Source organism: Acipenser ruthenus, chromosome 2, assembly GCF_902713425.1.
Source record: "Acipenser ruthenus chromosome 2, fAciRut3.2 maternal haplotype, whole genome shotgun sequence".
Lineage (NCBI taxonomy): Eukaryota > Metazoa > Chordata > Actinopteri > Acipenseriformes > Acipenseridae > Acipenser > Acipenser ruthenus.
Window position 1 is genome coordinate 28,751,341 of NC_081190.1, and position 12,151 is coordinate 28,763,491.

At 36.5% G+C, this 12,151-nt stretch overlaps 1 protein-coding gene across 4 annotated transcripts in view; it reads right to left on the reverse strand.

Moving 5' to 3' along the window:
• LOC117411702 (aminopeptidase O) overlaps positions 1–12,151 on the reverse strand; it is a 73,588-nt gene that overhangs the window by 60,547 nt on the left and 890 nt on the right. For all 4 annotated transcript variants that reach the window (XM_058993155.1, XM_058993166.1, XM_058993172.1 and 1 more), the window contains exons 2-5: positions 10,603–11,464; positions 9,366–9,532; positions 7,564–7,714; positions 6,541–6,789 (exon numbers count right to left, since the gene is read on the reverse strand). In XM_058993155.1, coding sequence (XP_058849138.1) covers positions 6,541–6,789; positions 7,564–7,714; positions 9,366–9,532; positions 10,603–11,375 — 1,340 coding nt within the window. In that variant the 5' untranslated portion in view covers positions 11,376–11,464. The remainder of the gene's footprint in view (positions 1–6,540; positions 6,790–7,563; positions 7,715–9,365; positions 9,533–10,602; positions 11,465–12,151) is intronic.

Consider the following 12,151-nt stretch of genomic DNA (forward strand, 5'->3'; position numbering starts at 1 on the left):
TATGCTGCAGAAATTACAATTATACTTGTATTTCAAACAAATGGGGTCACTATAAGTGGCTGAAAATACAAGAATAATGATCACTCAATGCGAAACACAACTACGAATGATTTAACTTGGGTGACCCCCTCGTGCCAAAAGTAATTCTACAGTACAAACCGGGTCATTGCAGGTTCCATTCAATTATTATTTATTTATTTATTTTCAGAATGAAGAACAGACCAATTCATTAAAAAAAATAGATTTACTTTAAGATTCTTAAGTGCTTCCATTATTTACAACACAACAAGAAAAACAGTGACAAGTCTTGATAACAAAACAAACAAGTCCATTAATGTAATGCCCAATACATATTAACCATTCACAACTACCAATATATGCCTCATCGTAACTCATCCTTTAAAACCCATAGTGTTACACTGACTATATATTGGCACACAGTAATATACATATTACTATACAGGTTAATAATGCATGCCTCGTAATTAGTCAGTAAAGAAACCTGTGAACGGACCTCCTGGTTACAAGCCCTTTTCTTAAACCACCGGACCACACAGCCTCCTATAATATATAACATATAATGCAATACTATACATGGCTAGCATACATTCCTCTTAATCAGCCATTAAAACCCCTAGTGCAAAACATGAAATTGCTGACTTCAGAAAGTGCAGAAAACACTATACCTGTAACAATGCATGCCTCGGAATCAGCCAACAAGAACCCCAGTACAAGATAGCACAAACATTGTATACCAAACTATTTTGCTTGACAGGTAATTAATAATGAACGATATCTCAAGTACTGTACAAATAAAAACATGCATTTTCCAGATAAGCAATGAACATTACAACACTGGCATGTGCTGTGGAACAACAAACTTGTGCATGATATACTGTAAATTCATTGTCACTTTGTTGATATAAACAAGATAAATATTACACATACTATCTGAATATGCAAATCCACAAGCACAAACTAAGCATGCCAAAGCTCAAATAACATATCTTTGACTAAGATACTGACCATAGCTTCGGCAGAACAAAAAAGGAAAACAAACGCATTTCTGATGAAGATGTATGTCATAATTGTGAAAATGTTTCCAAAGCAAAATTTGTCAAAACAGAGCTTTGTTACTGTTTGCCATCTCTTGGTTTTGAAGTTAGCACAATTAATTGTCCTTTTTTCTTAACATTGGCCAAATTCAATGAAATAGCCAGAGACGTATTGCCTGAAACCTTTTTCTTTTTTTACAACATCTCAGATAAGATGTTGATCCTGATGCATTACCAGTGTGGAGATATAAAGATTCAGTGTTCTGATTAGATAGAGGGGTGTAAGGGTGATGACCTTAAAAGGACTTATTGCAAGCTTGTGAAAACTAGCAAGGCGTTTAGTTCAGAGGGTGTCACATTTAACCCCAAATATGGGGTCAAGGCGGGGTATCTGGTGGAATAAGGTGGACAGAAAAGCTGATTGATGCAAGTTCACTGCAGCACTTCTAGACAGGGTAAAAGCAACATCTACACGAGTTACACTGGAGAGCCACGTGTGCCTTCAGCTGGTTTTTGTCAAGAATGTGCACCTTGTTTTCATTTGGAGCAAATCGTTCTGAACCGATAACACATTTCCACCTGGTCCTGGTTGCAATTTGTGGAATGGGTCTGGTACCAGCTTATTAATCAACAAAGCCAACAACACTTTAAAAGACAGATTCCACACATATCAGGTCTAGAATGGACCCAAATAAAAAACACAGGAAACTGGAGCAGTGGCTCACAGAGGGATGTAATATTCAAGACAGGTTCCAACTGCTTAAGTGTCATGAAGTATGGGAATTGAAATGTTGCACAGAACAGTGAGCACACATTTCTGAATGCCTGTTAAGTTATATAAGTGAGGATGGCAAGAGAGGTAAAGAAGGATACATAAATACATTTCACAAGCATGGACTGACTTGAATAAGGGCATGTTGGTGTTTCTGAAAACATTCACTATTGCTCAACTGAAGTATTCAAATGAGGGTTCACCATTTCTCCTTTGAAGTCTTGTTATTTCCTGCAGCTATCTAAACAATGTGTGTTTATTCCAGAACACATGCAAACTTGATTCTATTTTCAATCATCAAGAAATATGGATCACAGAACATATTGCAGCTACAATTAAGTCATACATTGTAACTTCACTACTCTGCTCCCCTTTAAGACAACAGGTAACAACTATCTGAAAAAGGTAGTTTGAAGAAGCAAAATACTGTACATGGCAGGAATTTTATATTTTTAGCAAAGTCTAAGTTCTGATTGAAAAGAAGATTGACTATTCCCACATTGAAGTGAAGCCAGGTGATATAGATGTTGCTTAATTAACAATGGAAATCTATTCTAGATAATAGATTCAATGTTTCAAAGAAATTCTGCATGATCAATAATGCAACTTTATAGGATACAGCCTTTAGAAGAGTTGCATGTGAATTCTAGGAGACCTGATCAGCCCCTTCGTGAATTTTCTCATAATGAAGCCCTTTATACTTTATACTTATACTTTAAACCATGAGATTTTCTTCATTTTATTAGTTAAAAAATGTTTTTACTAAAATGAGCAAACAAACAAACGAATGGTAGAACTATGTGTTTCTGACGAAGACCTGTTGTGTTGAAACGCGTGGTTCTACCCTTCTTTTATTTGTTTGCTCGTTTTGACAAACGAGGTATGACAAAAACATCTGGGTTACCTCATCTGGTGAAAGTAAGATTCCACCGATGCACTTACTGTAAGACTATTCATATTTAATATTATAAAAACTTTAAATGAATAGTTATTTGGCATTTGAACATCTCTTTGTATATTCACTACAAATTTAATTTTGATTTTTTTCAAAACATATCAGATGACATTTCTCAAACAAGGGATACAGTTGAATTAGCTATCAACAGCCTTCAATATAGTACGCAAATAGCACTGAAAATGATGATAAGAAAGCCTTTGACTTTTACATATTTTGTTATGACATTGAAGTGCTTGAAGTGCTGGGCTAGCTGGAAAGACCAACAGTGATATGCAATCTTCTTTTTCACCTCACTGCTGCAAAAATCACAGGAATAAACTCATTTAGAACTCTAGAACACAGAGTAGAATACAAGGCGATACTTCCGCTGTTTAACTCATGGATTGCAGACTAACTGTTAATAGTATTTGTTTTACATAACATCTGTTCAATACTAAAATGGCTGGTGTCATAAGTCAGTGCTATTTGCGTAATATATATATTTTTTTCGTGCATTTGTTTCATAGATTTGTGATTTTGTAATTAAAATCAGTTTATATATACATCTACAAACACAGTTTTGAAGGGAAAAGGAGATTTAAAGGACGATCTATCTCCACATGACATGTACACCTCGTTGGACCGACTTGGAAATTACTTGAAATCAGTCCTGTATTTTTCAGGCTGCAGCAGACCGAGATCAAACTGTTCTGAACTGGGACTACAGGGTGGATTGTGAGCTACAGTGTCAATGAAATATACTAGCACTGAAGCCGTAGTTTTCTGAGTATTACGTACACCCAGCTACATGTTATTGAGGACGATGAAGAGGAATGTGCGGAATGCATCGAAGCATGTTATCTATGATTTGGCTTCCCTTGAATGCTCAGCAAACATGAGGTCAGATGCATAGTTCTAGCGTGTCTGCATATTTTGTCAGAGGACAGCTGAGACTATTAAAACTTTGTAAAAGTTGAAATATACAGTCTTACAGAACAGCATGAGCGACCTGCTGGTAGTGAAACGCAATAATTAATCAATGAATTAGTGGGATAGAGCAGTGGTTTTCCATACTAATTATATTATATTAAAAAAAAGAAAAAGAAAATAGACATATGCCCTTATTTTTTATTTCCATAATAAAATCAAAGTGTTTCTAATTTAAAAAAAAAAATAAAAATACAGCAGCCTGTGGCAGGACTTCAGCCCTGGACATTAGAATATGTGTTGTTGTGGCTGGCAGCCATCTTGGCTCAGAAATGGAGGAAGAGCCTGGAGCCAAGATGGTCACTGATTGCACAGCCACATTATAATCAAGATAATTTGGTGTGGTGTCTAGGGAGGTTGATTGTCTGATTGATCATCCAGAGAATGCTCAGCATGTAGTTCCTGGTTGGTTGATCAATCAGTCAATTGACCACCTGGAGAAAACACCACACCATTTAACAAGGGAACAAATAAGTCTTTGTTGGGCAGAAGAGAAGAAAAGCGAAGAGAAGAGAAGATAAGAGCTGAGCTGAGCTGAGCTGAGCAGGTTGTGCTTCCTGCCCCGTTTCTCGGTGCGGGAGTTGCAGCGGGGAGCCGAGATAAAAATAATAATTGGGCATTCCAAACTGGGGAGAAAACTGGGGTAAAAAAAAATATATATCTAAATTATGTTCATTATATATATATATATATATATATATATATATATATATATATATATATATATATATATATAGATATTGTTTTTCTCAATACTAAGATTCTAGGTGATGCAAAGTGTTGGACACAGCTGTATGTAATCTATGGCTGACACCAGACCTGGGGTCAATTTTATTTGTAATTACAATTACAGCAGAATTGTTTGCTGAAATTGCAATTACAATTACAATGCTGTTTTGTTCAATTACAATTACGCTGCAGTAAGTACAATAATAATTACAATTACACTAAGTAACATAAATAGCTACACACATTAACATTTTCACTATTCTACCAAGCAGTAATCACAGGTACAAATCCAGAAACATACTATATAACGTTTTTTCAAACAAATGAGGTCACTTAAGGCAGTTGAAAAATACAAGAAGAATGTTTGTCTAATGTAAAACACAACACTGTGAATAATTAATCTTGGAATTGAACTGTAATTGACAATTATATGGTAATTACAATTACAAATACAATTATGCAGGTGTGCCAAGTTTCAACTACAATTAGAAATGACACGGTAATTGCAATTAATTAAAAATGACCCCAGGTCTGGAAGAAACAGATGTGGATTTTTGCTTTCAAATTCATGTTCAGCAATGTTCGTCTGAATATTCAGATAGTTTCAACGCAATACAGAAAATAATATTACTTCCTACCACTGTTGCACTACTAATGTCTTCTCTCATTGATCAACCAATGGCTACTGACATAAAGCGAAATGGGCAGAGATTTGTGGCAAAATAAAATCTGATCAGAATGAAAGCTTGCCTAATCAACATGCAGTGATTTCACTTAAGTGCTGATCAATAGCAGCTAACGAAATAGAAGCAGTATGAGGAATCGGAATGCAAGCAGCATGAACTGCGCTGAATGAAAGCTGCATAGCGCAGTCGATTAAGATAAAGCTTGATTAAGAGAGGAGTTACTGGGGGGCTGCTGTGGCCGCACCAAATCCAGCTGGTGGCCACATTTGAGAAACGCTGGTTTAGAGTATAGGGGTATTTGATATAAAACAAGATATGCTAAAATAATATGTAACTATCAACTAAAACATATTTCACGGTATAGAAGTTTTATACATTGGCAAGTTAGCGGAATATAAAATGCAGAATGCTACACTGCATTGCGATGGTTAATACGTATCTAGCAGGGAACTTCACTATTGGATAACCTCTGGTTACAGAGTGGAATGTGCTGGAGATGGAACTGGGGGCAGCCTCAGTCTGATATTGGAACAAGACTTTTTTTACTGACCAGATTCATGATGGAGATGGAAATGTGGCATTAGATATTAAGGTTAGTAATGGCTTTAGTCATATGAGAGAAGGAAATGTCAATTTTCATATTTTCGCTTTGTTTGAATCTCTCGCCATTACATTAAAAAAGAAAAAGTATGCGCAAGAGAAATGAATTTGCCACTGAAACAGCTTGGAGGGCCCCTTTCAGAAGAGAGGTGTGCCTCAGTCCATAACCTCACAGGATTCTTGACCGAAACCAAAAACCCAGCACATCAGCTGGAGCAGATACGCTGTTTAATGAAAACAAGTTTCTTTAAAACATTCTTACTTATTACCAGCAAGGCAACATAACTATACACAAAGAATTTTTCCCTACTTTGTAAATAAAAAAACAATGAGGACAACTAGCTGTCTACAGACAGTGTTGAATCCATGCAATGTAACATGTTACTACAGCCTTGTGTTAGATCATAATAATCTTATTTGTAGCAGAATTATTTCACGGTACGCAGTTTGCCCCACACTGTGGCCAATATAGGATTTACACAGACACAAAATTTAAAAAACTCATCCAGATGTATCATGAACGACAGAAACATCCTTTGCTTAAAAAGAGCTTACAGTGACCGAAATGTTTAATATAGCGGTACTTAGAATGAAAAAATATATATCTAAACTCCCAAATGTTCTTCTCAAGTCTCTTTGAATGGAATTTTTGCCAGTAACCATTTTTTTGAAGGATCAATCGCTGGCCAATCTCCCTCATAATTAATAAATTGTAGCTCCTATCAGTTTGCTGATGAAATGTGACAAAAAAAAAACTTTAAACAGTCCTCATACCTTGCCATTCCAAGACTAGAAAATCCAGCTGGGACAAGCAGTACATCGAGTCTGGGGAAAGGATGAGTACCCAGCACAGAGTGTGCTGCTGTGAGGCAGTGAGGGAGCAGTGGGAGCAGGATCTCCTGAGACTTCTCCTTGAGACAGTGCGGAGCGAAGACTCGGTGAGGAATCACAGCCTGCACCTGGGCAGCTGGCTTCTGGAAACGACACGGGTAATCCATGTGACTGCAGGGCAGCTGTGAGGAGCTACAACACAAACAAAAAGGAATATTCAGTGCACACACAGTAGGATACCTAAACAGAGGCAGCAAAAAACTATCTGACTATGACTAGCTTCCACAGAATGCCAACCTTAAAAGGCATGAGGTTATCATCCCACTGATACCAGCCTGAACAGAAAAGAGTAAGTAAAAGGACTATAGCCACACAACTACTGGATATAGTTTCATATACGTTGTGCATTAGACAACAAATATGCAATACCTGCCTATGCAATCTGCAGCACACCCTTTTGGGTAAATGAGCTGTCCCTTAAATGACTGATTTAAGCAAATGGGATCCATGGCATGTTTTCTGTAATATATAAAGTTGCATTTTCCTGTTGCAAGTCAGTATCAGTGACCATAACTGGTGTTTCTGTGTCTAAGACTGCCCAAATAATTGATGTTTCGCAAGAAGCCATCTTAAAAATGATTACATTCTAGAAAACAGACTTCACTGCAGGGTAACAAGCTTTAATCATTGACACATGGTCACAGATTCCTCTAGAACAATTTAAACAACTTGCAGGCTCATCACATCGAATCAGTGCCTATTAGCAGTGTTACTGTATCAGCTATTTTACTGTATATGCAGTGCAGTATACTACTGTACTATAATGAGTAATTACAAGCACAATTTGAATGCAAACAGTTTACCAAAGGTAAATGTTCAACCACCTATTTTACTTTATGTTAGAGGAAAAACAATAAAATATTTTAGGCCCAAAATGTTTTTTATTTGTTTTTTTCCTCATAAAACCTGCATGTCTCTTCTGCTGAAGATGTTAGCAAGCTGTCCTCCTGAGATGTAAAACTGTCTTCCAATTTAGCTTCTATCCAATGCCCCACCGCAATGGTGAAAGTGGATGCAGGCATTGGCATAGTGACATAATAGAACCAGCTTGAAACACCTGCAAAAAAATAAAACAGCACACTTTAACAAAGCAACAGAAAATCTTAAATGCCAAATAAAGATAAAAAGTGCCTTTCTATTAAAATGTTTCTTATTTAGGCAATAAGACCAAGTGGGCCCTATCACTGAATCAGACAGTGCTTAAGAATGCCCTCCCTTATAAATTACTTGCTTTCAAATTAAAACACATAGCTTTTATTCCTGTTGAAACTTCATAGTTTCCAAAGATTGGAAGTAATACACAAAAAAGAGGTTGATCCCTGATCTCTGTCAATGGTCTTGGAGGGAATCTAAGTGCAATGCAGGGCCCTGAAGGAAATATATTTGTTTCCTCCACAAAAAAAAAAAAAAAAAATTACTGACAGTACATAAATTGAGAAGGGCAAGTCAAAAATTGGTAAATCTGCATTACTTAAGCTTTAAAACTTCCACTTTTTTTAAAAAAAGAAATGTATACGGCAGTAAAAAAGGGTGTTATGCTGTATTCATCATTAGGAATGTTCCATCAATGACTCACAATATGATACAGTACTGTTATTAATTCAGTTGCAGAAAATACATACAACTCACGGTTTGAAACACAGTATCAGATTCAACAATTGCTTGTATTCAGCACAAATAGTGTACAATTACGATCCCACGATACCGGAAAAAATTGTAAAATTCAGTAATATTAACAGTCTGGCACAGTCTAACTAACACAATCTCAATAAAATATCCATTGAATATCCAAAATGTCAGTATTTAGCAAGACATGTAGAAATGAAATAGCATTACTTGTTTTTAATGAAGAATATCTTTCAATGTATGACCTACAAAGAATTCGTATTAGCATAACAAAAGTGCCTCATTATAGTGAATTAAATATAACATATTTGCATTGTTTGGAGTGGGAAGCAACTGAATTAAATTACTTGTATTCACTTTCTTTCTTTGTACAAAGACATCTTTAATATGGGTTTTATTTACCACATACACAGATTAAGGACAATAGCCAGTACACATTTAAATCACTGGCTGAGAATTCTTAACAGTTAGACAAAATCAGCTTGACAGAGTTGTCAGTATGGCACTAAGGTCTGTTCCAATTGCTTTGACTTCAGCATAATAATTACAAACTGACCCGTGCAAACCTCAGCTTACAGTACATACCATTCTAGCAGCTAGACGTCTAAAAATCCAGTAACATGTGTTTACACAGAACAAACTGGCACTTACGGTATTTCAGTTACCACAGTGACTCTTATATGGCATGCAGTGGCATGCAGTAAAAGCCTCTCTCTTTAGATACTCACAACCAAATCACAATATTTGTGTTTTTAATTCTATAAATGAAACACAACTGCTTATTTAGTGATAGCATACCGGACCATATTCACACAGGTTAACAAGGCTCATTACTGGGGGGTGGACACAGCTTACTGTGAATGCCGACAACTGAGTGACTATATAATGCTGGTGAAGTTAACCTGGGCTACAGCGCGTTAAACAGACTGGTATTGCACTCCAACAAATTCATTATTTATATCAAACTTCCAAATGCAAAGTCATGATTTATCAGTATACATCAGTATTTATTAGGCCAAATTTCAGGTGAAAAATCCATTTAAAAAATGTGGTTATTTATCCATACAAATGATGTGCCGCACCTTCTTTAATCTGGACAGGTTCAGCAGTGTTTTCACCACTCAGGAGAACCAAGCACTCCGCTGGTGCCTGGATGTTTGCCTGCCAGGTTGACATGGCAACTGGGGGCTCCTGGCATGGAAAGAGGGCTCTGTTGTTTATAGGAGACCCCATAGTATACACACATGGTCTGAAATTACAGCACGGGAAAAGAAGTCATACAAGATAATTTATTCATATTTTTTAGAACATTATTCTAATTGTCAAAACAAAATATCCAGACTGTTTTTATTTACCTTATATGTATTTTATAATATAATATAAAAAGTACCTAAATACTGTACCACCTCTATTTAGATAATTATAACGTGTACATATGTACAGGTTATGAAAATCTAACAGTGCACGTGAGTGCCTTTAGATTATTTCTGTCTTTAAAAACATTTAAAAGGCCAGTGATTTAAACAACTGAATAAACTCCAGTAACCTGCTTTGACAAGTTGCGTATAAATATTACATTTTTAAGTAAAAGACGCCATTCTGAACTTGTAATTCTCTTGGAATAGTAAATTGATCCGTTTTTTTTTCCTCATCAGAATGTAAATGCTTTTATTTGCTCTCTACTCTAATTAATTTCCAATACAACCACATTTATTGCATTTCACCAAGCAGTTTACCAGTACAAAAAGTAGAGATCAAGTTTAACAATATTATAAATCCTTTATTTCAGACATTAATGTTACCATGATGTATAATAATAATAATAATAATAATAATAATAATAATAATAATAATGAGAGAGAAATTATTTGTCATATACACACTGTGGAGTCTTTTTTTGCAACATAAGTACAGCAAGATCTTACATTTCTGTGTACCGCACTGTAACAGCCAAGCTGCTGTCTGTCATCGCCCCCTTTTGGGCAAAAACAGTAACTACAACTAGGCTACCTAGTCTTATGTAACGGCATTAAGGACAACTCCTTAATCAGATCAATATACATTATTGGTATTACATTGGGTTAGTGGGCTGTTTGATGTTGTTGTGGATCATATATTGGCAAAACACTATTACTGATAAGAAGTGATTAGTAATCCTGACACAATAAGACTAAGCTGCTGAAAAGAATATATTACTGTATAAAATTGATTATATTCTTTATTTATGGTACTCATTCTTCAGTCACACATTTTCTCCACCTTATCTACTCAACTGTTGAAAACCACTTTGTATAATTCTGTGCCTGCTCAGGGACCCACCTGGTACTTTGGTCCTTCGTCCACCTGACTGAAGCACCATCAGGTTTAGTTTCATACCAGATCCTAACTAAATGTGGGAAATACCTCGCCCTCTTAATTCCCGGTTTTCTGATTTGCAGACTCCAGGAGTCCATTTCAAAAGGAAGCTCTCCACATCCTGGTACTTGGCTGCACTGCAAAAACAAGTCATGCTGCTCCCGCCAGCTCCTTGCAGGTAAAGTCTCAAGTTTGTGCAAAGCATGTCTCTGTTGGCGGTTGCTTCGCTCTTGGGAAAGGCCATCTTCTGTGCACTGCCCATCTAGTTCCCAGATACCTGGCACGACAGTAGCATCAACCTCTTCGACCTTTAACACAGAAAGATCACAGCAGTCCAACACCAGCACAAAATCCTCATTCCCAGGTTCAGCTGTGTCTCTGCAGTCCTTCTTTGAACTGAAAATCCTTGAAGTTGTTTCCATGTTGCCATGGTTACAGTTTTTATCAGTATCTTTTCCGCCACTTCCACAGGCACCAGCATTATTCGCGTCAGATGGAGGTGAATAAGTAGTCGTCACTGGAAAACATGACACTGTCTGCACACAGGGTTCTCTTCCTGCAGGGTTACATAATTTATGACCATCTTTCCTGGATTCAAAGAAAAGAACAATGTTGCCACTAATGACCTTTCTTTGAAAATGCACAGCCAAGTCCAAAACGTAATGCTTTACGAGCATGTGGTTGGTGTTGGCCCTGAGAGGAAGGTCGTCTTTACTGGGATCCAGGTTTGGCTCCATATCATAGCATTTTCAAGAATACAAGGGTCTATGTATTAAGGCAGCTCCCTGAGGTGGTTAATCAATCTCCAATTCTTATTGTTACAAATCTGTAAAACATTAACATTAATGATCATCATGATATCAACAGGAACACTTTTTATGGACATTTAGATATTTAAGGCGTTCAATTTTAAGTTAACAACGGCAGGTTTCACAGATCCTGTTTAGCACTAATTAGTGCTGATCTATACCAAGTGCAGTAAATTGAAATACTCTGTAGTTAAATCCCACAAAAATGCAAAGCCCGCAATGCCTCGGGCCAATATTTCATATTTATATTAAAAGCACAGAATAAACCCTCCGTGCACAATTCATTATATATTTTTAAGTTCCTTAAATGCTACCAGCTGTGTATTAAAATGTAAAAAAAAATACTTTCTTCCAGTGCAATTTCTACAGTTATAAACACACAAAGAAGGATGTGAACTTCCTGCACTGCTTCCAGTACTGCACACATGAGGCAAATGTAAATTCCTGATACACAATGCCATTCCCTTTACACTAATTAGTGTATTCTGCCATACAGATATTCAAGTTATGTACAGGATTCTAAACTCCTTTTAAAACGAGACACGGTTGGGGGATTTTAGCCACACCAGTTATTAACTTATATTGGATTTTAAGAACATGGCTTCACCCACATATGCAGAATAATAGGATGCATAAACTCCCTGCTTGTGACGCACTAGCCCAGGTATCAGGTGTTATGTCGTTCAAATCCTGTTGTTAAATGC